The following is a 26,904-nucleotide window of genomic DNA, read 5'->3' as shown; positions in this document are numbered from 1 at the left end:
TTGTACTATGTTGAGTTTATAGTCCACACAACTCTCATATTTTTTCCCAGAATATCTTTTGTTTAACCAGGCCTCCACCATCTTGTATTTGTGAAAATGATTTCTTGAGTTCAAGAATATTTTACATTTGTCCCTAGTGCGTTTAACCTTACTAGATTCAACTTATTAGTCACCTCAATGTTCCAGACTGTTAAAACTCTATTCACCAAATATTCATTAAACATCCACTGTTTGCTAAGCATTGAGGATGGAAAGAAAGAAATGGTCCCCTCCACTAAAATGGCTCACATTCATTTGCAAACACAGGATGGTCTCCAATAAATTAATTCAAAGTATATGCTCAATATTATACAAAACAATTTTAGGAAAAGAAAAAGCACTAATCCCCATCAGACGGGGAAGATGCTTTGTGAAGGAGGTGATAACTAAGCTATGCTTTGATTGCAGTTGGAGACTAAAGAAGCAAGGGAGTGGGGGAAAGAGAGCATTTCAGACTTGGAGAATTGCCAGTCTAAAGGTTCAGAGACAGGAGACAGAATGTCGCAGATCCAATTGATGGTTTGTATTTAAATATTAAAAACTTCAAAAATAGATGTGGGATCCCACTGCTAGGTATATATACCCCAAAGAAGTTAAAGACAATAGTAAATGCCCCATATACTCCAAAGTATTTATAGCAGTTGGATTTTGTAGTGTGTGTGTGTGTGTGTGTGTGTGTGTGTTGCCAGAGAATGGGAAACAGAATAGTTGTTACCAATTGGGGAACGCCTAAACAAATGGCCATGCATGAATGTAAGTTAATGGCTATTACTGCAGTGTATGAAATGATAGATATGAAGAATTCAGAGAAGCATGAGAAGAAATATAAATTGATTAAAAACAAATGAACAGAATTAGGAAAATAATATCCATGATGAGTATGATGATGTAAGTAGAAAGAATGGCAACAAGAAAACCTGGAAATTGAAGACAATGTAGAAATAATGATCGAACTTGGCTTGAAGAAGATGTGGAAAATGTGCTCCCTTCTCTTGTTTGAGGAGGTGGGTGACCTTGAGTGTAAGGTACTGCACATACTATTAGGAAGTTGATGTGTTGGTCAGTTTTGCAGAATTGATTTTCTTTCTTTTTTGTTCTTCATTACAAGAGCTAGCTTGATGGGTTGGGGAAGTGGGTGGGTCATATTTAGAGATGATGATGATATAAAAACAAAATAATCATAAAAAATTAAAAATTAAGATTTCTGGGATCATTTCTTTATAGAAAAAGTTAGCAATTTTCATTCTGAGTAGATAAGTAATTCCTTTGCTTGGTATCCTCATCCTGAAGGCTAAAACCACAAAATATGCCAATTAAGCAATAACATTAAAAACATTCTGTGGTTTAGCTGAGAGTGCTTCTTTCATAAGTTTTGGACTGAAAGCAAAAAGAGAAAAGGGTTTGGGGAACATTTTCTATAAAGCTGAAGGATTAAAAATTAGTCTTCTGTGCTGATGGAGGCTGGGAGTAGATGACCAGTTCAGCTTAAGAGAAAACATCCTGTTTTGATGTGAAACCCTTTAGAAGTCTTTTTGTAATTCCTTCCCTCTCTCAATCCCATTGGGGTTGCCTCTGTTTTGCCCATGGAGAAACTATTGCCTTATAGTGTGGTCTATGGTGGACTCCAAGGTCTCACTTCTTGACGATAGCACTTTGTATCTCTCCACCTGCTGTCATGTTACCATGGAAATTGGCCCCAATTCTTGGCTTCACAATTTAGCTGAATAAGGGGACTCTTTAGAAAAGAAGACTAGAATATGTTTGATTCTCTTTGGATGACTGAGGCCAGAGATCTCAATTAGAAAAGATCTCAATTCAAATAAAAATTATTTATTGGATTCTATTGATGGTGCTAGTGTGCCATGTATTAAGAATAAAAGATTGGGGGGGGGGTGGAGCCAAAATGGCAGAGAGGACACATGCTTTTTTTCTGAGCTCTCCTGCTACCCTTTATTGGCTATTTATGAAACAACTATTTATGAAATTCAGCCTCTGAATTAGTGCTAGACTGTCAGAACCCATGAATATTGGGAGTGCAACACATTACTAACTGAAGATAATCTCAAAGATTGCCAGAAAAGGTCTGTTTTGGTCAGGTGTGAGCTCGGGAAGAAGCCAGGTGCAGGCACAGGCAGGCAGATAGGCAGAACATGGAGGCCAGCATATGCTGAGCAGACTGGGAGCAGGGTGTGGTCTCTGCAGGTGGAGAATCTGTGGGGAGGACTCTACCACAGTGTTAGCTACTCTGCTCTGGTTTCAAGGCAGTAGATCAGCAGAGAAGTTAGAAAACTTCCAACACAAATGCAGGGGGTAAAGAGTGTACCCCAAAGAGCCAGAGTCTCACAGGACCTGGCCACACACACCCAGCACTGGGAGTAACTCAGTTTGATTCCAGAGCAACTGCTGCTGCTTCACTGCCACTTCCTGGTGCCTGGTTGAGGAAGCTTGGAAAGCCCTCATTTCCCCAAAAGCAGACCCCAACTTTTTTTTTTTAAGTGTAAAAAGGCAAAGCGAGCTCTAAGTATAGATAGCTTCTATAGTGAAACAGAACAGATTTCAAATCCTGAGAAGACTAAAAGCAAATTGTCTCTAGATGAAGCCCCAAAGGGGGAAATAACCGGTCCTCCCCATGCAAAGCTCTCCTAGAAGAAGTTTAAAAAGATCTTAAAAAAGAGCCAGAAGAAAAATGGGGAAAGGAAAGGAAAACTCTGCAAGAGTGTTTGGAAAAGAAATATAAAAGAAAGATTTGTTAAAGTGGAAAAAGAAAACAACTCCCTGAAATATGAAATGGAAAAGATAAAGAATTCTCAGGAAAACAGAAGTTGTGAATTGGAAAAAGAAAATAATTCTTTAAAAAATTGGTGAAATGGGAAAAAAAATCCATAGAACAAAACAACTCATTTAAAAACTCAATTGGATAAATACAAAAAGAAATAAAAAAGTAAATAAAGAAAACTGACCAGATGTCATAGAACCAGAAGGTAAAATAGCCATTGAAAAGATTCATAGAATCTTGAAAGAGACCCCAAAATTAAAACTCCAAGGAATATTGTGGCTAAATTCCAGAACCATTGGACCCAGGAAAAAAATATTACAAGCAGACAAAAAAAACAATTCAAATACTGAGGAGCCACATTAAGGATTACTCAGGATCTAGCAGCATCCACATTAAAGGATTGAAGTGCCTGGAATCTCATATTCCAAAAGGCAAAAGAACTTGGAATGAAGCCAAGAATAAATTGCCCAGTTAAACTGAGCATTTTCTTCCAGGGAAGAAGATGGGCATTCAATGAGACGGGTGAATTCCATTTATTTCTGATGAAAAAACCAGAATAAACAAAAAGTTTGACCTCCAAATATAGGACTCAAAAGAAGCATAAAAAAGGTAAAAAGAACTCTTGAGAACTGTATTTCTGTTATAGCTATACATAGAGAGTACATATAATTTGATTTTACTGTTATAATATAAAAAAGGAATTAGAGATGGAAAGGTGATTGATACAGAAAAAGGGAATAGTGGAGGTTAAAAAAGGGAAACTACATCTCATGAAGAGGCAAAGGAAACTATTATATCTGAGGGAAAGAAAGGAGGGGACTGAACATTGTGTGACTCTTACTCTCATCAGATTTGGCTCAAAGAGAAAATATTAGACATATTTGATTTACAGAGAAACTTCTCCCACCTCATTGAAAAGTGGGAGGAGAAAAGTGAAAAGGGAAGGGGTAGGCTAAATAGAAGGGAATACAGAAATAGTAGGGAAAAGGTTTAAGAAAGAGAGAGGAATGCTAAAGGGGAGGGAGGGAGGGCTGCATGAGCAAGTGGTGCCCATAAGTTTAATATTGGAAGGGGAATAAGGGGAAAGGAAAGAGAAAAGCATAATATGGGGATAACAAGATGGCAGGAAATACAGAATTAGTAGTTTTAACTGTACATGTGAATGGGGTGAATGCTCCCATAAAGTGGAGACGGACAGCAGACTGGATTAAAAGCCAGAATCCTACAATATATTGTTTACAGGAAACACATTTAAAACAGGGGATACATACAGAGTAAAGGTAAAAGGCTGGAATTTACTTCAGGTGAAGTCAAAAAAGCAGAGGTTGCCATCCTGATCTCAGATCAAGCAAAAGCAAAAATTGATCTAATTAAAAGAGATAAGGAAGGAAACTATAGTTTGCTAAAGGGTAGCATAGACAATGAAGCAATATCAATTCCTAAAGAAGAAGTAAAGAGAGCTGCAAGAAGAAATAGACAGCAAAACTATAATAATGGGAGATCTCAACCTTGAACTCTCAGAAATGGATAAATCAAACCACAAAATAAATAAGAAAGAAGTTAAAGAGGTAAGTAGAATACTAGAAAAGTTAGGTATGATAGATCTTTGGAGAAAACTGAATGGAGACAGAAAGGAGTACATTTTCTTCTCAGCAGTTCATGGAAACTGACCATATATTAGGACATAAAGACCTCAAATTCAAATGCGGAAAGGCAGAAATAGTAAATGCATCCTTTTCAGATCACAATGCAATAAAAACTACATTCAATAAAAAGCCAGGGGAAAATAGACCAAAAAATAATTGGAAACTAAATAATCTCATCCTAAAGAATGAATGGGTGAAATAGCAAATCATAGATACAATTAATAATTTCACCATGAGAATGACAATATTAAGAATAAAGGATAATAGTTCTATCAATTTCTATCTGCTTTGAACCCATACATAATGATATTCTAGAGATCTAGGGGTGAGCCCCAACCAAGCATGATGGATGAACCCTTATCTGGAGATTTATTTGAACACAGAAAAGATCACAGGATCATATAATCAGAACTGGAAAGTGTCTTGAAGTTCATGGTATCAAGAACTGGATGTGGAAACTGAAGCCTAAGGAAATGAGATGACTTGTCTAAATACTCACAGATTGTATCACTCATATTTGAATCTGGGTTTCCCTGATTTTATGTCTTTAGTCTTTCCATTAAATCATATCACCTCTAATGTTACTTTCTGAGACACACTGAGGCTTGGGATGATTAAATGACTTGACTGCACTAGTCACACAAATGGAAAGGCTTGGAAATGGGACCCAAATACAAATCTTTTCTTTTTTCTCCTTTTTTAAAATTTATTTTTAATTAAAAATTTTGTTTTCAAATCTTTTCTTCTCATAATTTCTATTGCCCTCTAGACCCTCTTCCTTCATGGGAGGAAAAACTTGTGTTTCAGGAGAGTAGACAACATAGCTCATCTTCATTTTGAGGGGCAAGGATCTGGATTTGTGGTTTTATTGATATAGAAAACCCCAACGCAGCAGATTGGCATCTGTTTTGTAGTTTATAGTCTTAGAGAGAAAGCTGGAGCATTGAGAGCTCTAGAGATTTGTTCAGAATCAAATAACTAGTCAGCATTTGAGGATACTTAAACACACATTTTCCAAACTCCCAAGATTAACTGCTTCTCCTTCCATCCCTTCATTTTATAAGTGGAAAAAACAAGGCTCAGGGAAATTAAGTGATTTACCGAAAGTTACACATGTAGTAAGGTAGAATTTGAACCCAGATCCTTTGTCTACAAATAGGTTGTGCATTCCCTCCATCCAAGCCCTCTTGTAATGCTTCAACTCCTGATAGAGGAGAAGGATTTTGTATGATGGAGTCACATAGTCAGTTTATGGGAAAAACCAGTTTCTAAAATTTTAGAAAAAGCATGGGCAGGAACTCAGAGCCTAAAATGAAAAGGGAAAAGCCATTCATTCACTCACTAAGCATTTGCTAAGACTCTTTGATGTGCCAGGCACAAGCATTTATTAAATACTTTCTATTTGCCAGGCATGGTGCTAAATTTTAGGAATATAGAAAGAATAAATGAAACAATCCTTATTTGCAAGGAACTCACATGCTAAGGGCAAAAGCATTAATTAAGCACTTACTATGTGGCAGGCATTGTGCTAAATGCTTTATAAATATTATTTCATTTGATCCTCACAACAATGCTATGGGATCCATTTTATGCCTGAGAAAACTAAGGCAAACAGAAGTAAAATGACTTGTTTTAGGATCACATAGAGATAAATAACACATATAAGTCAATATACAGAATAAATATAAAGACATAAAACAAGTTTTCTTTTTAATGATATAAAGTATTTTTCAGGAGGACACTAGAATGAACTTTTATATTCACTATGTAGGAACAATTCCATTCAGGAAAAAAAAAGTAGGGAACGGCCTATAGAAATTTATGTGATGACAAGGAGCTCATCAATCACCTCAGATTTTATATCAAGACTTAGTGGAAAGAATTAGGAAGATCCGGGTTCAAGTCTTGTCTTTTGCCCATATAGACTGGGTGATCCTAAGTAAATCACTTTACTCCTCAGCACCTGAGGTAGCTTAATATAGCTTTATATTGTAGAAGAATTGCTGATCTTCCTCAGGGCACAGTCTTCCCTACCTGAAATTCCTTACATTGATTAATTCAGAGGTAAGAATATAACCATTAAAACATAGAAGATGGATGCCAGACCTGGTAACAGGAGACAAAATATAAAAGCTACATATGATCTGATCATTAAAACAGAAGATGGACACCAGACCTGATAACAGGAAACAGAATATAAAAGCTATATGTGATCTGATCATTAAAACAGAAGATGGACACCAGACCTGATAACAGGAAACAAAATACAAAAGCTATATGTGATCTGATCATTAAAACAGAAGATAGATACCAGACCTGATAACAGGAAACAAAATATAAAAACTATATGTGATCTGATGAGGATGGTTATTATTGTCCAGTGATGTCTGATTCTTCATGACCCCATTTGGGGTTTTCTTGGCAAAGATGCAGGAGTGGTTTGCCATTTTCTTCTCCAGTTCATTTTACAGATAAGGAAACTGAAACAAGCCGAATTAAGTAATTTGCGAAGAGTCACACATTTAATAAATGTTTGAGCCTGGATTTGAATTTAGGAAGATGAGTCTTTCTGACTCCAGTTCTGATGCTCTATCCACTATGGCACCACCTAGCTGCCCATTGTATCATCTAGCAGTTTCCAAAGTTGCTAGACTATTAGATAAAAGAAAGATTAACATCAAGGCATTTAACAATCTCCCATTTTATCCTTACAGACAAAATGGAGAGATTAGGACTGCATAAGAGTATATGGTTGGGTGCTTTAGAATTTCTGAAATGACAGGATCCGAGGAGTAATCAATCATAAATGAATTGATCTCAATTCAGAGATAATTCTTTAAGAAAAAATTCTATTTTGGAGGCTATGCTGAAAAACTTCCTTAAAATTACAATTACTGGAAAGTGAACTTACTTGGGATTGAATAGATTCTGTCTCTCTGGAAATCTTCAAGGGGAGAGTGTACAAACAGTTGTCTTGGAGGGCATACAGATGCTTCTCCTTTAGGAATTCAGTGGATTAGATTACCTGTGAGATCTCTTTCAAGACTAAGGTTTCCTGATTCTATGAATAACTCTTTGAAACAGGAAATACAAGTATTATCTTCCACACTTTCCACATGAGCAAAATGATATTGAGAGAGAGAAAGCAATTGACTCATGGTCATGCAGTTTATCAATCAATAAACATTTATTGAGTACCTACTATGTGTCAGACATTGTACTGAGTGCTAAGCTAATTATATGGCTCATAGGAACACATAGAAATCACAGACCGGGAAGGAATCTGAGAGACCATTTAATTCAATCCTAGTACATGTTCTTCACCCTCACTTAATCAGGAACCATTTATTAAGCACCTACTGCATACCAGGCACCTTACTATAAGTCCAGAGAGCTTTTGACTTTACTGCTTTGCTGCCTCTTTTTGATTAATGCCTGCCACTCTTTCCTGACTTACTTAGTTTTTCCAGAGCACAAAAAGATGTTTATTGTGGTCATGGGATTTTTCCCCTCAATTTTGTCTCCTACCTTCCCTGGCTGTCTTAATCTTTTGCATTCCTTCCCTATATTAATTAATAATCTTAGTACAGTCTCTCTATTAACTACCTCCAATTTTCCATCTAGTTTCCCATCTGTTGTCCTCCTTCCATCCCCCTCATTGGACTGTGAGCTCCTTGAGAACAAGGACTAGCTTTTGCTTTCCTTTGTATCAACAGTGCTTGATACAGTGTACTAAGGCACATAGTAGGTGTTTAATGATGCTTGTTGACTTTGAGCTGGAAGACTCCTTAAAGATTATTGAATATAATTCTGATTGTCACAGAGGAAGAAACTGAGACTCAGAGAGAAAGATAATAAAAATGGTCCAAAAAGTGAAATAGATTGTATTGAAAAGTGGATCTCCCTGCCCTGGAGGTCTGTGAGCAAAGGCTGGATGACTATTTGTCAGTAAATTTGTATAAAAGATCTTCATTTAGTTTTAGGTTATACTAGATGGACTCCAAGGTTCTTTTCAACTCTGAGATTCTATAATATCCAAGGGTAAGTATGATGCCAGCTAAGAGTGTGACAGTGCAGAGAACAGATCCAAAAGGGATCCTAGGAAAATTGGAGGAGCCGATCAATCATCAATAAACATTTATATAGTGCCTATTATATGACAGCCAGAGAGGCAACATATCTTAATTGAGAGAGAGCTGACCTCAAAGCCAGAGAGACCTAGTTCTGCCACATAATAATTGCATGATCCTGGCCAAATCCCCCATGTTTCACTGAGTGCTCTAAGTAGCTAATACTGAACTTCAGGGCAGGTGCTGGTCTGAATTGGGAGAGAGAGTTTCCTTACTGGGGGCATCCTTCCCTCATGAATGCACAGATAGTTAAATTTCTCTTTTTATATAGATGCTAGAGATATATGGACAAGGGATGACCAATCCCCTGGGAAATACAACAACATGTATGGAAGTTGGGAGTAAGCCCCCAAAAACTAGGAAAGGAGGCCAGAAATCAAGAAAGGCTTCATCATATAGGAAATGGGGCTTAAGCTAAACTTTGAAGGAAGGAGAATAGGAGGAAGAAGATATTTAAGAAAGAATAATCATTTGCATAATGACTAACATTTATAAAATACTTAAGCTTTTTTTTATTAAAGCTTTTTATTTTCAAAACATGCATGGATAATTGACCCTTGCAAAACCTTGTGTTGCAAATTTCCTCCCCTCTCCCAGAACTCTTTTCCCTAGATGGAAGGTAATCCAATATATGTTAAACATGTTAAAGTATATATGTTAAATGCTATATATGTAATTATTAATTAATATAATTAATATAATATATTACATATATGTTTATACAATTATCTTGTAGCACAAGAAAAATCAGATCAAAAAGGAAAAAATGAGAAAGAAAACAAAATGCAAACAACAACAAAAAGAATGAAAATCCTATATAATACTTTAAGTTTTGTGGAGAGATTTGCAGAGGTTATTTCACTTGGTTCTCAAATAGTCTATCTGGTAACGGTGATATCATCATCGTCATCATCATCATCATTTATAAATGAGAAAATTGAGGCTGAAGTGACCTTCCCAGGATCTCATGGCTAGTGAGTCAGATGGAACTCAGGTCTTTCTTACACCAAGTCCAGCTCTTTTCTCATTATGGCATTTATGATTTTAGTGAGAGAGAGAAAAGGGGGATTGGGAAAGGTAAAGCAGAGAAGTTGCTTATGGGTAAAGCTTTAGTGTATACACAGAAGCCAAAGAGGTTGGAGTTAGGCTTAGGAGGGCCATAACTGCCAGGCTAAGGAGTTTGTATTTTTTCCTAGTAACAATAGAGAACAACAGAAGCATTTTGTGCAGAAGAGAGATGGATCAGACCTATGTCTTATGGTAGTTATTTTGGTGGCCATATCCAAAACATTTTATTTATTCACCTCCTACTTTTGGGTTTTCTTGCTCCACAGATATCTTGAAGGAAAAGGGAAAATTTGTCCTTTTGTTTGTTATCTCTTAAGCTAAAAATCTGGGGAGGAAATTTGGCAATTTTGGTGAAGATCACAAATTTTGAATAGGTAATGCTTTGTATATCGATGGAATAAGCTTATTAGAAGAAAAAAATAACTTTCTGAGCAGCTTAAACTCTTTCCATTGGATAAAATCTGATGTTTAGAAATATTTTGAGGTCAGAGAATCATAGAATTCCAGAACTAGGAGAAGAAACTATAGAGCTCATTTAGCAGAAAAGTGATGCAGTAGATAGAGCATTGAGCCAGAAATCAGGGAAATCTGAATTCAAATCCAGCCTCAGACTCTTACTAGCTGTGTGAGTCTGGGCAAGTCACTTAACTCTATTTGCCTCAATTTCCTGATTCCAAACTCAGGGCTAGCTACCCTGGAGAAAGATTAAGAAATAGCTACTCAGGAGGAAGAAAGGAGCGAGAGGACATTAAATGAGGTCCATTAGAAAAATCTCTGAATTGGATTGGAAGAGAAACAAAGGGAATAAAAATATACTACTTTACTCTTGTACTCAACAATTAGAAAAGCTATTTATTTCTATGATAAAGTATCAATTTCTTTTGACTGAAATTTAAAGCCTTTTACATCCTGGCCCAATAAAGCTTCCAGTTTCATAGATTACCCTCCCACCCTCTTTCACATTCTGTCGTTTAGGCAAACTGGCTTCATTCTCAGAGATGGCTCTCCATCTTCTGTCTCCATGTATTTTTAACAGCTGTCCCTCATGTCTGCAATACATTCTCTCCTCTCCTCTGCCTCAAATAATTCCTAGCTTCCTTCAAGATTCAGTCCAAGCATTACCTCTTACATCTAAAATCCCCAAGTAATAGTACCCTCCTTCCTTAAGTAGGTTGCGTTTAATTTGTATAGATTCACATATTCTCTGTAATCTAGGCCCATTGTCTTCCTTGCTCTTCCTCACATAAGACAATCCATTTTTGGAGGGCTCTGGGCATTTTCTCTGGCTTCTCCCCCATGTTTGGAACGCTCTTCTTCCTCATCGCTGTCTCCTGGCTTTCTATAAGTACCAGAAGAAAATCTCATTTTCTATAATAAACCTTTTTTTTAAGCCCTCTTAATGCTAGTCTTCCTTCTGAAGCTACCTCCAGTTTATCCCATCTATCTTGTCACCTGTTAGAATCTGTTAGACATGAACCTTGAGAACAGACATAGTCTTTTTATTTTCTTTATATACTCCAGTGATTAGCACACAGTAGATACTTAATAATTGACAGTTCCAATCCAATACAGTAAAGATTGTTAAGCTCCTATTATTCACCAGATACTAGGAATACCTGTAACCAAGACAGCTCCCATTTTCAAGGCGTTTACAATCCAATGGAAGGAGATTACACACAAAAGAAGGCAGAAAAAGGGGTTGGGACAGCAAGGAGGGTTATCTTATTCCTCAGAGGTGAAACCAGGTACAGTAGCTAAGTGTAGTTGATATATATGTTTCTATGATCCATTGAATCTAATTCTCATTAGATTCTAATGAGATCTAATGATTGAGAATCATTAGATTCTAAAACTAAAAAATAGTTTTCTAACTATTTCTAGATCTGTTAGAAAATCATACATCCTTTAATTTAGCATATAAAGTCCTTTATAGTCTGGCCCCTACCTGTATGTCAAGATTTTTTTCATATTATTCTTCTTTCCCTTAACCCTTTCAGCTAAAACCTGGCTCACACCTATTTCCATGAGACCTTAAATCTCCTGTTGGCTCTATCCATTCCTTTTCACTTCTGTGTCTCCCTAACTTCCTTCAAGGCTCAGTTTGAATTTTACCTTTTTAAATGAGACCTTTCCGAATGTTCTTAGTTGTGAAATATTTACTGCCCAAGATACTTTGTATATTTTTGAGATTTACTTATATGAGTATATGTTGTTTCTTCCTATTAGAATGTAAGCTCAAAAAAAAGTAAGCTCCCTGTGGGCAAGACTCTTCCAGTTTTTTGTCTTGGTATTCCAGGCACTCAGCACAGTACCTGAATTACAGGGACCTCAATGGCTAAATAACCCCCTCCCCCAGGCAGAATCCCTTTTAAAACATACCTGAAAAGGGGTCAATTCAGTTTCTGCTTGAAGAGCTCCAGTGAGAAGGAAACAACTACTTCCCAAGGCTACACAGTCCACTTATTACAGCTTTCATTCTTAGGAAGTGGCTAGTGAGCTGGCTTCTGTTGACCTGAGTTCAAGTCTTGCCATTGACACATATTGATACTAGATAAGTCTCTTAACCTCTAAGTGCCCACAAGTAACAGAGAAAGTGTTGCCTTGCTTGAATAGAGGATTTGACATGAAAATAAAAGCTCAGTTGAGAAAATATTTTGTATTGACTTATGTCTCCTTCTACAGAGCTCCAGCTGTTTTAGGGGCAGGGAGGTTTTTATTTCTGTCTTTGTATCCTCAGAACCAAGCACATAGTAGTCACTTAATAAATGTTTGCCAATTGGTGAATAAATGTTTTCTTCTTATCAAACCTAGATCTGTCTGCTAATCCCTACAACTACTCTTTGGATCAAATACAAATCTGGCACCTATTGAAACAAGGCTTATTGAATTGAATTGAATTGAATCGAACTAGAGGCAGTTATTTTAAAACCCTCAGTGGGATCTATTTCTGCATTCTGTCAAGTGCGGATGGCCACAGAGAGCCATGATGCTAACCGCTGACTCTGTCTGGGGAGGCAGAACCTGGGTTTGGATGAGACAGCCTGTGGTTAGGCAAACAGAAAAGACCCATGGGATGAAAAACAAACCAACTTGGACCCCCTTTCCATTGGACAGCTGAGCCACTGGAGAACCCACTAATATGTCACAACTACGCTGCAAGGAGATCCCAATGAACTCTAAAGATCTCTAACTGCAAGCGGATTTGAAAAGAAAAAATTAGATTTTCCACAAGGACTACATAAATGCCAAAAAGAAATGAAGCAAGAGCTAAATAATGAAATAAAAGCTCTTGAGAAAAGAATTAGGAAAAGAAATAACTTGGAAGGGAAAGTGATAAACCTTATCTCCAAAATGGACTCCTTCAAAACTAAAATAGGCAAAACAGAACTCAGATTCCATGAGATGGCAAGAGGTATTGAAATAATACTTGAAGCTATGAGGTACCATAATACAAAGAGTGCTAGGTCTGGAGTGAGGCCGCCTGAGTTCAAATCTAGCCTCAGACACTAGCTCTGTCGTTCAGGTCAAATCACTTAACCCTGTTTGCCTCTATGTTGAGTACCATGCTACTAGGTACTTGAATTTTGAATTCTGGCTTCCATTTAGGTTGCTTAGTATGAATTTTGCCAGACTTCTAGGTCTAGAGTTAGAAGAGTTCTAGTCTTTCTGTTCTAGTCTAAGCAACTAGTCCAACTCCTTTATTTCAAAGATAAAGAAACTGAGGCCCACAGATATTATGTGACTTATTCAGTTGCATAAATAGTAAGCTTCTAAAGCAAGATTTGAATCTAGGAACTCTGACCCCAGAGCCAATCCTCTCTCCATTACTTTGTATACATTTTGAATATACTTGTATGTATATATATTGTTTCCCCTTGTATAATGGAAGCTTTTTGAGGGCAGTACAGCAGTAGATCAGTGGAATGGGTTAGTCATTGATTATAGTAATACAGTTTTTGAAAAACTCAAAGACTTCAGCTTCTGGAATAAGAGCTCTCTATTTGACAAAATTTGCTGGGAACACTAGAAAATAGTATGACAGAAACTAGGCAGTGATCAACATCTAATACCCTATACTAAGATAAGGTCAAAATAGGTTCATGATTTAGACATAAAAGGTGATACTATAAGCACATTAGGAGAATAAGGGATAATTTACCTGTCAGATCTCTAGAGAAGGGAGGAATTTATGGCCAAAGAAGAACTAGAGAACATTATGAAATGCAAAATGGATAATTTTGATTATATTAAATTAAAAAGGTTTTGTATAAACAAAACTAATGCAGCCAAAATTAGAGGGCAGGCAGAAAGCTGAGAAAAGATGTTTATCTCCAGTGTTTCTGATAAAGACCTCATTTCTAAAATATATAGAGAATGGACTCAAATTTATAAAGAATACAAGCCATTCCCCAACTGATAAATGGTCAAACGATATGAACAGACAATTTTCAGATGATAAAATTAGTTATTTCTAATATGAAAAATGCTTTCAATAACTATTTAAAGAAATGCAAATTAAGACAGTTCTAAGGTAACATTTCACACTTCTCAGATTGGCTAAGATGACAGGGAAAGATAATGATAAATGTTGGAGGGGACATAAAAAAACTGGAATACTAATGCATTGATGGTGGAGTTATGAATTGATCCCAACTATTCAGGGGAGCAATTTGGAACTATGTTCAAAGGGCTATAACTTTTGATCTAGCAATGTCTCTACTGGGCCTGTATCCCAAAGAGATCATAAAAAAGAGAAAATGCAAAAAAATGTTTATAACAGTTCATTTTGTAGTGACAAGGAACTAGAAACTAAGTGGATGCCCAACAGTGGAAGAATGGCTGAATAAGTTATGGTATATGAATGTAATGGAATATTATTGTTCCATAAGAAATGATGAACAGGCTTATTTCAGACAAGTCTGGAAAGACTTACAGGAACTGATACTAAGTAAAGTGAGTAGGACTAAGAGAATGTTGTAAACAGGAACAAGAAGTTTATGTGATGATCACTGTGATGGACTTGATTCTTTTCAACAATAAGGTGATTCAAGAAAATTCCAATAGACTTGTGATGGAAAGAGCCATCCGCATCCAGAGAGAGAGAACTATGGAGAACTATGCTCAGATCAAAGATCACTTTGTTGTTGTTATTTGCTTGTTTTTTTCTCATGTTTTTTCCTACCTTTTAATCTGATTTTTCTTGTTAAGCATGATGAATTTGGAAACATGTTTAGAAGAATTGCACATATTTAACCTATTTTAGATTGCTTGCTGTCTATGGGAGTTGATAGGCGAGGAGAGAGAAAAATAGAATGTTAAATTTTGCAAAGGTTAATGTTGAAAATTATTTTGGGGTGTATTTGGAAAAATAGAAAGCCATTAAATAGTCAATGACATAGAGAAAGCTTCTCTATATATAACAAAATATTTATAGCAGTACTTTTTTGTAGTATCAGCAACATCAACATCAACAAACTAGAACCAAATGGGTGCCCATTGATTGAGAAATGCCCAAATAAATTGTGGTTTATGAATGTAATAGTATATGATTGCTCTGTAAATGATGCACATGCTAAATTCAGAGAAACTTGAGATTTGTCTAAACTGATGCAGATCAAAGTTGGCAGATCCTTAGGAACAATCTAAATATGGCCACAATAATGTAAATGGAAACAAGATCAAAATAAATCAAAACTTAGAATCGACCAAAATAAATCAAAACTCAGAATGGATTAGCAGACATGAATCTCAATTCTAATTAGCCTCTGCCATTTATTTACTCATGGGATTTTGGGCTGGTCTCTGTACATCTCTGAAACTCATTTTCCTTAGTTGTAAAATAAGAGGATTTTTACTACAAAGCTCCTTCCCAAACCAAGATCTGTGTTCCTAGGATGTCACATACCTCCCACCTCTCAGTAGATTCGAGATACAAAATGAGGTATTGATCAGAAGACAGGATTTTTTTTTATTTGGTTTGTAAACCAAGTCATTGTTTGTTTTACTTAATTATATTTTTTATTTCAAGGAAGAGTTCTTTTGGAAGAGTATTAGGACAGCATCAATAGAGAACTTTAAAGGGACAGAAGTTGCCAAAGAGACAGGTTTAGTATTGCTATGAGGATGACCTTCCTAACAATGAGAGCTGTCCCCAAATGGAGTGGGCTTGGGTTCTCCAAGATGTGATGGGTTCTTCAAGCAGAGGCTAGAAGACCATTTGCTGGGTTTGATCAACTAGGTGGCTAGATAGGGATTAGAACACAGGACCTGGAGACAAGATGACCTGGCTTTGAATCTTGATTCTAGAATGTAGATCTAGAAGTGATAAGAATCAATAAGAATCACTTACTAGTTTTGTGACATTGTAAAAATCATAGAGGCTAATTATATAGCCTCTATATAATTATATAATTTTCTCAAATGTAAAATGTGTATAAGAATAGCATTTACTTCATAGGTCTGTTGTAAAGCTCAAATGAATATATATGTATATATATACATATGTATATATATACATATGTTATACACATACATATGTGTATGTGTATATATATGTAAACCTTAAAGTGTTATCTAAACATTAGCTTTTTGTTATTTTAATATTTTAAAAATTTATCTTGACATTCTTATCTAAAGTTTTAAGTTCCAAATTTCTCCCCTCCTTCCTTTCTCCTCTTAAGCTTAAGGCTGTTCAGGGAAAAGAAAATCTTTGAGTGATTGAAGAGAGCACAAGAATGCTAAAAAGAGCCAGTGTAGACAGATATACTGTAGAAGAAGCATATCTTCAATGATATTCTGGAGGAAGGAAAGACCCTGACAAGTGATTGCTAAAGAAGGGGGATCTAGATGAATCTTATGGTCCAATGCCCGCCTGAATAAGCTTCCCTTCTATAAAACTTCCCATACAACAAGGAATTATCTGGTCTTCACTGGAAGATCTCCAGTGATGGAACCCACTCCTTCTTGAGGTAGCCTCTTCTAATTTTGGATAATTGATTCTTGATTTTTTTCCTGATATAGAGGATACTCACACCTACATTTATTTGTCTATCTGTCTATCTTTCTTTCTTTCTATCCATCTATGCATCTATTTATCTACCTATCTATCCATTTATGCAGTTATCCATATACCTGTCTAGATTTTATAAACATATATATGTCCCAATTGATATATATATATAGTGATATGTGACATATAATATAATATTGTATGATTATATGATAGACATATATACATATACATATAAACAAATATCACATGCACATACATATAAAATCTATCTTTTTACAGCTCCCATCCATGACTCTTAGTTAAGCTGATTACAATATGTGGTACCCTTTGAAATATTTGACAATAGCTTCTTTGATCCTTTCTCCCATTTCTTTTCCTTTCTATTACAAATCCTCTATTTCTCTCAGTTGATGTTTTTATGGTATGATATCTAGACCTCTCCCTATGTTGTTTGTCCTTCTTTGGACATATTACAGTTTTTAAATGTCCTTAAAATATGGAATTGAATATAATACTTGTGAACAGACTATTCCTTCCTTTACTTTGTAATATATACCTCTTGATGCAGCCCAAATATTAATTTACTGGATCACTATGTTACACTAATTGACTAATTGAGCTTGCAGTCCCCTAAAAACTTCAAACCTTCACACAGTGCACCTAGCTCCAACCTGTTCTAATGATATTGATTTTTAAAAACAAATATACGTCATACATTAATCCTAATAATTTCTTTTTTATTTGTTTCAGCTCATTATTATAATTGATTATGATCACTTTTGAATCTGACTGAAATTCAGTGATTTAACTGATTCTTTAAGCATTGGGTCATATAAACATTTGATAAGCATATTACTTATTCATTTATCCAAGTAACTGATTAAATTGTGAAGTCCAGGTTAGCACCCTGGATGCCTTAGAATCAGCCGGAGTCAAGATAAGCAAAAGCCTTTGATCTTTATTCTTGGTCTTTAGGGAGAGAAGTGAAGGGGATGGACACAAGCTCTCCACAACCTCCCTTCTCCTTGTCCACAGCCAAAGTGACTCTGGCTTGTTTTACTCCACCCCCTAATCCCTCCTACAATTATCTGTATATACCAAAAGATCAAGCCAGCACAGAATAGTGAGAAGGGCCATTTTCCAAGCATATGGTAATAGAGTATTATCCAATCGGTAATTAGCCTTAAGTGCTCAGTTATCTGATTCCAGTGCATCAACTCAAAGTTTCAGTCCTTTATACCTTTTCATTAAAGATACTTCAGATTGCCATCTTTATAATCCAACCCAACCCAACTTAACCCAAAGCAATCCAACCTGATTCATTCCAATTTAACACAAAACAACCAATACAACTCACTTCAGATCAACCCAATTTGATCCAATCTAACCCAGCCCAATTCTTTCAAATAATAATTTCCCAAACCAACTAATTTCATAATAATAATTTTATTAAACTAAAAATTATCTTATTTGAATAGTTCATAGAATATTAAGTATAAAAAGAATAATAGTATAATGATGACTATTTTCATCTAAATTTCATCAAAAAGTATGAGAATGTGATAATAATAACAATAATAAAAGAAGAGCTTAAATTTTGTGTAGTATTTAAAAGTGGAAAAATACTTTTCCTCCTATTGACCTTTTTAGGAGGTTAGAATGAGGTTTGTTATCATCCCTATTTTTCAGAGGAGGAAACTGAGGTTATGAGAAGAACAGCAACTGATTTCTCCTCCACAAAGACAAATAATACCATCTACCCTCTAAGGGTGTTTCAAAGAGAACACTTTAAAAAGGATAAAGTGCTGTGTAAATGGGAATTGTTATTAGAGTAGAAGAGGAGGGAAGGAGAGATGTTAATGGGGTCTTGTGGGTTAGAAGCTTCTCTTTCTTGAGAAATAATGCTAAGAGCAAATATCTTGATAGCCATCTAAAGTTTGTAAAGTGTTTTTCAGGCATTATCTCATTGGAGCCTCATGACAACCCTGTGAGGTGGGGGCTCATTCTACAAGTAAGAAGGCTGGGACACATAAAGGGAAAATGAAATACCAAAGGTCACTCTCTAGTAAATATCAGAAGAAGGATGTCATACTAGATCTTTTTTTCTCCAAGTACAAGATGTTCTCTTTACTATACCAATGTCAGAGCACATCAATGGTAAGAATGGGAAGCCTTGTAAGAAGGGAGCTGGAAAATTGGATGAAAATTTGAAATACAGAATAAGAGATGGGGAGGGGGAAAAGATAGAGATGGAGATAAAGCGAGAGACAAATGGAGATAGAGAGATACAGAGAGATAGAGAAATAGAGACACAGAGAGAAACAGAGACAGAGAAACAGAAATAGAGAGAAATAGAGAAATAGAAAGACAGAGAAACAGAGATAAAGATAGACAGAGAGACAGAGACAGAAACAAAGACAAAGAAAGATACTGAGAGATTGAGAGACAGAAAAACAGAGAGAGAGAGATACAGAGAGACAGAGAAACAGAGACAGATAGATATAGAAAGATATAGAGAAAGATAAACAGAGACAGAGAAAGAGACAAAGAGAGATACAGAAAGATAAAGACAGAGAAATAGAGACAAAGACAGAGAGATAGAGATAAAAACAGATAGAGACAAAGAGAGATACATAAAGAGAAAGAAGAGATAGAGATACAGAGAGACAGAGGCAGAGAGATATAGAAAGATACAGAGAAAGGTAGAGAAACAGAGACAGAGAAAGATACAAAGAGAAATACAGAAAACTAGAGACAGAGAAATAGAGACAAAGACAGAGAGATAGAGACAAAAACAGATAGAGACAAAGAGAGATACATAAAGAGAGAGAAAGAAAGAGATAGACAAAGAGATATATAGAGAGACAGAGAGATGAAGAGAGACAAACAGACAAAAAAAGAGACAGAAATGTAAAGAGAGATTTAGAGGCAGAGGAGTTAGTCAGATATAGATACAGAGAGAGTGAAAGACAGGGAAATAGAGACAAAGACAGAGAGATAGAGATAAAAACAGATAGAGACAAAGAGAGATACATAAAGAGAAAGAAGAGATAGAGATACAGAGAGACAGAGGCAGAGAGATATAGAAAGATACAGAGAAAGGTAGAGAAACAGAGACAGAGAAAGAGACAAAGAGAAATACAGAAAACTAGAGACAGAGAAATAGAGACAAAGACAGAGAGATAGAGACAAAAACAGATAGAGACAAAGAGAGATACATAAAGAGAGAGAAAGAAAGAGATAGACAAAGAGATATACAGAGAGACAGAGAGATGAAGAGAGACAAACAGACAAAAAAAGAGACAGAAACGTAAAGAGAGATTTAGAGGCAGAGGAGTTAGTCAGATATAGATTCAGAGAGAGTGAAAGACAGGGAAATAGAGACAAAGACAGAGAGATAGAGATAAAAACAGATAGAGACAAAGAGAGATACATAAAGAGAAAGAAGAGATAGAGATACAGAGAGACAGAGGCAGAGAGATATAGAAAGATACAGAGAAAGGTAGAGAAACAGAGACAGAGAAAGAGACAAAGAGAAATACAGAAAACTAGAGACAGAGAAATAGAGACAAAGACAGAGAGATAGAGACAAAAACAGATAGAGACAAAGAGAGATACATAAAGAGAGAGAAAGAAAGAGATAGACAAAGAGATATACAGAGAGACAGAGAGATGAAGAGAGACAAACAGACAAAAAAAGAGACAGAAACGTAAAGAGAGATTTAGAGGCAGAGGAGTTAGTCAGATATAGATACAGAGAGAGTGAAAGACAGGGAAATAGAGAAAGAGAGACAGAGAAACAACAGAAAGAAGGAAATATAGAGAAGCAGACAGAGAAAGTACAAGAAAGAGAGAATGAGAAAGTTACTTCTTAATGGACAATGACCACACTGTGGTCCACAAAACAGAGAAGACATGTGAAGTCTGTTGAACCCCCAATATATTCATAGAGAACTAGCCTTGTGATAGTCTTCTGGATTTGTATCTACTCCTGTAGTCTGTAACCAAATATTAATGACCTCCATCTGAAACTCAGCACTTCCTGTGTTAACAGTAGTTACTTGGAGAGCACCAACTCCATTTCATGAGAAAGGAAAGAAATATTTGGAAAATTAAAAATCAGTTTCTGGAGGAAGAAGTGATTATTCATTTTTATCAACAACATTTCTGTGGCAACTCCATGTTTACAAAGTACTCTCCTCCAAACTGTCCTTTGATGCAAATTCTACAAGTCTTATTATTACCTATGTTTTATATCACTTTACTGTTTCTGGTATATGCCATGTCATCTTCTGTGACTGTGCATAGACTGTGGCCCATGTTAGGAATGGAGTTCCTCCTCCCCATCATCTTGTATTGGCTCCACAGCTCGATGGGGAGGGGAGGGAGCACTTCCTGCATTCAGCTTTCTGGAAGTGATTTATAATTCTCTCCCCCCCCATTATCTTTCATTTACTTTGCATGTACTTTGCCCTTACTTGGATCTGCATATCCATTTTATGAAAAGGGAAAAAAATACTTGGAAAATTAAAAACAAATTTCTGGAGGAAGAAGTGATTGTTCATTTTATTGACCACATTTCTATGGCAATTCCATGCTTACAAACTGCCCTTTGATGCAAACACTACAAGTATTATTATTATTACCCCATGTTTTGGATCAATTTGCTATTTCTGGTGTATGCTGGAAAATAGAAGGGACATCATTTTCCCTAGCCCCCTTATCACTGATGGGATAACTTCAAATTGTTAGACCGTTTTTCCTGATGGCAATCCTAAATTGATCTCTTTGCAATATTTACTGTGATTGCAAGAAGAACACATGTAATTCTTCCTCTATATAGTAACCCTTCAAAGACTTAAAGCACTTATCATATTCCCTTGAAGTCTTCCCTTCTCTAGGCTAAACATGTCCCCGTTCCTTCAAGTAACCCTCATGTGACATACACTCAACATTCTTCGCCATCTTGGTTGTCAAGAAACACTTAGTTTATCAGCATCTTTCTTCAGCTTTGGTGCCCAGAACTGTTATATAGGCTTTCTCACCAGAGAAAAGTACAGAGAAATCATCACCTCCTTAGTTCTGGAAATTAGACCTCTCTTAATGTAGTAATGGTTGTCATATCACTTTGCCATCTCATTGCAGTCCATTGAAATCCCTGGATCTTCATCTGAACAATTTCTCTCTAAACATGGCCCACCTTATATTTGTGGAGCTGATTCTTTGTAGTCAGTGCAAGACTTTACATTTTTTCCTATTGAGTTTCATCTTTTCATATTCAGCCCAATGATCTAGCCTGACAAAATCCTTTTTGGTTCTTCCTATTATTCACCATATGCTGTTAGCTACACAATTTGGGGCCACCTGCAAATTTTATGAACATGCCATCTAGGTCTTCATTTAAATCATTGATTAAAACATTGGCACAGGGCCAAGCAAAGGTTCCTTGGGCACTCTACTGGAGACTTCCTTACATGTTGACACTGGATCATCAACAACCATCTATTGACCTAGCCATTCAACCAGTTTTTCATCTCACTGCATTAACTTCTCATACATATGTGTCCGTAGTCTGCCCAGGAATAGTACAGTGAGGGTCTGGGCTATATGTAGACCTCACCAGTTTGCTAAGATAGCATCATTTATACGGATGACTCTAGATACTTATCTCTGAGACATTGGAGACTGAAGGATGAGTTTTTGCATCAACCCATCCTGTGGACAGTCTTTTCCTGCTGGCTGTAAAGTTACAACTCTTGGCGTCTTTTAAACAGTCTGATTAGATACTTGTAGAGGCTTTTATGTCATTCCTATCTGAAGTTTGAAGGTGAAGGACTCCTTCATTCACTTCCTTCCTCTACCCCCTATAGTCACATGACTCAGAGAAACAGACCTGGATCTTTCTTTTTGTTTTTTCTTTTCCATTCCTGATAGAGAGAATGGAGTCTGAAAATCTGGGAGTTCAGAAATTCAGACAGGATACTACAGACAGTCTAGTAGTGATGCTGTGATGCTGTGAGTAACATGGTATCAAGATGCCAGCCTAACAGAAACCAATCCTTCTGTTTTTAAACTAGCTGGGATTAATGTTATATTGGAATTGAGCTAGATCGTCACCCTAATCTGCTCCCCACCCAAGTCTTTTGCAATGTAGGGGAGATTATGCTCCAGAGGATTTTGGGGAAAATGTCTGAATATTTGTTCTTATGATATCTTTACAGTAACCATCCTTTTCTAAAAATGAATCTAATAATAAGTGGTTAAATGGAACTGAGGTGATAGTTCCAGTTCCTCTAAGAATGGCAGGACAATGGGGGTTTGAATGGATGACAGAGAAAAGCAAGAATTCCCAATCCTTGCACCTACCCAATAACCTAAAGGGGTAAAAATATGGCAGACTTGATTCTAAGATAGTGAGGCCAAAAGTCAACCATGTTAAAATAGTAGAAGATAATATTGTCAAAACTTTGCTAAAAATCTAGAGTCAGTATCATTTTCCTCATATAGTAATCTGGTCAAAAAAAATGAGTTTAGTCTGACATGACCTATTCTTGTTGAAGCCAGGTTGACTCTGTGATCGCCTCTTCCCTCTCCGCACCTGTGCCAATCATGTCTTGAAGTATTCATTCTAGAATTTCCCCAGGAACTGAAGTCAAATTCACTGGCTTGCAAACTGTTCTTTCCTTTTATGGAAATCAGGACATTTGCTCTTCTCCAATCTTGTGGCACTTCTCCCATTTTCCGTGATCTTTCAGATATTACTGAAAATAATATCTGCAGATCTTGTTCTTTTAAATATTTTAAGCCTTTTTCAATAAATATGGTTTAGACAACTATTTTGAACTCCAGATGATGTACTTAAACCCTGTGAACCTTAACAGAGATGGTTGAGCCCAGCTCAGTACAAATTTCAAATGAATGGATTATCAATGAATGTGGATTGACTATCCTGCTGTTAATAAGGATTGTTGTTTGTCATTTCTAAATCTTCCTGACTTTATTTTGGGGTTTCTTGGCAAAGATACGGGGGTGATTTGCCATTTTCTACAGCTCTTTTTAGAGATGTCCAGCTTACTTTTACAGATAAGGTAAATAGGGTTAAGAGACTTGCCAAAGATCACAATCTATTAAGTATCTAAGACTGAAATTAAACTTGGAAAGATGAGTTTTCCTGATTCTAAATCCAGGGCTCTATCCACTGCACCACATAACTGTCCTCTATTTTAATAGCCCAAAAATAAAAGAAGAAAATGTATAGGGAGAATTCACAACCACCTCATATTTACTATTTTCTTCTCTCTTTCCCCTCTTTCATACTCTTCTACCCTGGCAGTATGCTCTTTTAATACCTTCCTCTCACAGGCAAACTCTTAGATTGCAGATTTTTGGCTGGAACGGAACTCAAAGGTCACCTAATGAAAGCAACTGCTTCAACACACATTTATTAAGTACTTACAGAGTACCTGGCACTGAGGGGGAAACTGATGGTACAAAGATGACAACAGCCAGTTTGCCTGCCCTTAGGGAGTTTATGCTTTACTAAAGATTGAAGACAGAATATTCAAATTTATAGAAAGTATTATCAAGAGAAAAAGGGTACTAACAATTGGGGGTAATCAGGAAAGGGGATGTGTAGGGTCTGGTACCTCGATTGGATTTTTAGAGGCAGAAAGGATCCCAAACTAGGGATTCCAGGATATGGGGGTAGGGAATGCATTCCAGACCTGTGGGAAGGAATTGGAATGGAATTTTCTGTAAGGGGAACAAGTAGCAGGCCATTTTGACTAGGGCAGAGAGTACATGAAGGGTAGCAACAGCAATGACAACAAAGATGGGAAAGGTAAGTGGGAATCATATTGTGGAAGGCTATATTCATATCAGGCTTACCGTTTTTTTTTTTTTTAATCTTAGAAACCAGAGAGAATCAAGGAAAGTTGTTGAACAAGCCAGCATTGAGATAACTAGTGTCAAAATGGTTAAAATGCTGTTTGGAGTCAGGAAGACCTGCGTTCAACTCCTGCCTCAGATATTTATGAGGTGTATGACCTTGGGCAAGTAAGTCACTTAACCTTGATGAATCTAAATTTCCTCATCTGTACAATGACAGAGATGGATTTGATTGCTTCTAAGATCCCTTTTAACTCTATGATTCTATGTTGAGATGTTTGTTTTAGTAATTCAATAGTTGTGTGGAAAGTAGTTTGGAGAAGGTAGCACCTCTGCCTGGTGGTAAGGAGGTTAAAAGGTAAAAAAGGGACCCAGCAAGGAGCCAGTTTATGGATTTTCCAAGGATGAATTATTGTTTGTTAGGAAGATTATGGAGAATTCTTCTTCTTTTTTAAAATCCAGACATAGATTGTACTATGTGATCCCTAAGGTCCTTTCCTACTCTGAAATTCTGAGAAATACCCTGAGATTGTAACTGTACACCTCAGAGTCAGAAAGAGGATCCTGCCAGCTTTATCTCTGTGATTCTCATCTCTGGATCCTGCCAGGTTTATCTCTGTGCTTCTCATCTCTGGCCATCTGCTTTGGTGCTAGCTGTGTCTCCCAGAAGTGGGAAGGTCTCCCTATCACAGGGACCCAAACTAGCCTCTTACTTAGCCTTCTTTCTAAGCTATAACATTCACAAAATGTTTCAGTAGCCCTGGCAAGGGTGGGACTGGCTGATTTCCCAAACTGCCAAACAGACTCTGGGAAAGGGTTGCGATTAAATAAGGGCTCCCTTGTAAATTCAAAGAGGACCCTGGCAAATCTGGCTTGTTTCCTTTCCCTCCTTTATAGTGGCCAGGTCGACATTAGCGACATTGCTGCTGCAAGTGGGTAGACACTTCAGATTTGGGGTGAAAGGGATGTTAGGGAGAGAGCCAGAAACTTCCCTTTGCCCAAAGTTGAGACAAAATTAACAATGGGCTTTTAGGTGTAGACAGGGAGACTATATGATGGGGGGAAAGCATTGCATTTGGAATAAAAATCTTGGGCTCCAGTTCATCCTGATATTCCCTGTGAGACTCCGCAAATGAGTTTTTCGGAACCTCGGTTTCCTCATGTGTAACATAAGAAGGAACACACTATTCCTGATGGAACCCGACTCCTAACAGGATTCTTGTGAGGGAAGCCCTTTGTACAAAGCCACAGAAATGCTAAGAATATATGTCGCAAGGTTTGGGGCGGCCCTCCCGGCTGGGAGAACCAGGAGTCACACACCTGGGGCAAGGTGTGCAGGAGAATGGAGGAGCTCTACTTGTCGGGGACAGGGACTGGGATGCCGGCGAAGGAGCTTGGGGATCTCCCAGTGCAGGAAAGGCCGAGTGAGGCTGGAGGCTCCGGCCAAGAGGTTGCCGGGTTGTCCCGGGACAAGGCCGGGCAGATACTCAACCCGCTGCAACCCCATCACCCCACGGCCAGCTGCTCTGGTCAATAATGAGCCACCGAGCCTCCGCTGTCCGTCCATCCGTCCATTGGCAGGGTTGCCCGCTGGCTGGGGCGGGCATGGCATACGGGGAGGGGAAGCGTGGCGGCGGACGGGACAGATCCACCCCCCTCTCCCCTCTGGGGAGGGCGTAGCTCCTAGACGTGCCCGCCCGGACTCACCATGATGGAGAAGACGAAGCCCACTATGTTGATGGGGTATGCGGGGCAGAAGCAGGACAAAATGGTGAGCAGCAGGTAGTTGGGGGGCATCTGGACCTCCTCTTCCTCCTCGGGGACCTCATCCTCGATGTGGGTCTCGGAACTGCCGTCCAAAGCCCGCTTGGAGTTCGATACGGGGTCGTGCTGAGACATGGGAGAGGCCGAGGAGGCGGGGGCAGCACAGGACGAGTGCCGAAGCTGCGGACTCTGGTCGGGGGCTCCAAAAGAAGCTCTGAAAAGCCAGCGCTGGGCTCAGGGGAGACGTGACCTCACCTCTCATCCCTCCGCCCGCTGCTGCTGCTCCGCTGCTGCTGTTGCTGCTACTGTTGCTGCTGCCTCCTGTCTTCGCTGCTGCTGCTGCTGTTGCTGTTGCTGCTGCTGCTGGGGCTCCTTCGGGAACCAGAGCCAAGGGCGCCGCCTCCGTGTGAAGGGAAGGGGGCAGGGGCGGGGGCAGGAGGGAGAGGGGAGAGAGAAACGCATTCCCAGATGCGGCCAGATTGGGAAAACCGAGAAGTAGGGAGACAGCGAGAGAAGTGAGGAGTCAGACAGCGAGAGAAATGGGGAGACAACGAGAGAAGTGGGGAGACAACGAGAGAAGTG

At 37.7% G+C, this 26,904-nt stretch overlaps 1 protein-coding gene across 1 annotated transcript in view; it reads right to left on the bottom strand.

Moving 5' to 3' along the window:
* Nucleotides 1-26,641, bottom strand: part of TMEM233 (transmembrane protein 233) — a 59,246-nt gene extending 32,605 nt beyond the window's left edge. The window contains exon 1 of the mRNA XM_051972901.1: nt 26,266-26,641. Within this exon, the coding sequence (XP_051828861.1) occupies nt 26,266-26,457 (192 nt within the window). The 5' untranslated portion in view covers nt 26,458-26,641. The remainder of the gene's footprint in view (nt 1-26,265) is intronic.
* Nucleotides 26,642-26,904: the final 263 nt, after the last annotated feature.

Source organism: Antechinus flavipes, chromosome 1 (assembly GCF_016432865.1).
Source record: "Antechinus flavipes isolate AdamAnt ecotype Samford, QLD, Australia chromosome 1, AdamAnt_v2, whole genome shotgun sequence".
Lineage (NCBI taxonomy): Eukaryota > Metazoa > Chordata > Mammalia > Dasyuromorphia > Dasyuridae > Antechinus > Antechinus flavipes.
This window is presented reverse-complemented; position numbering and strand designations above follow the sequence as displayed.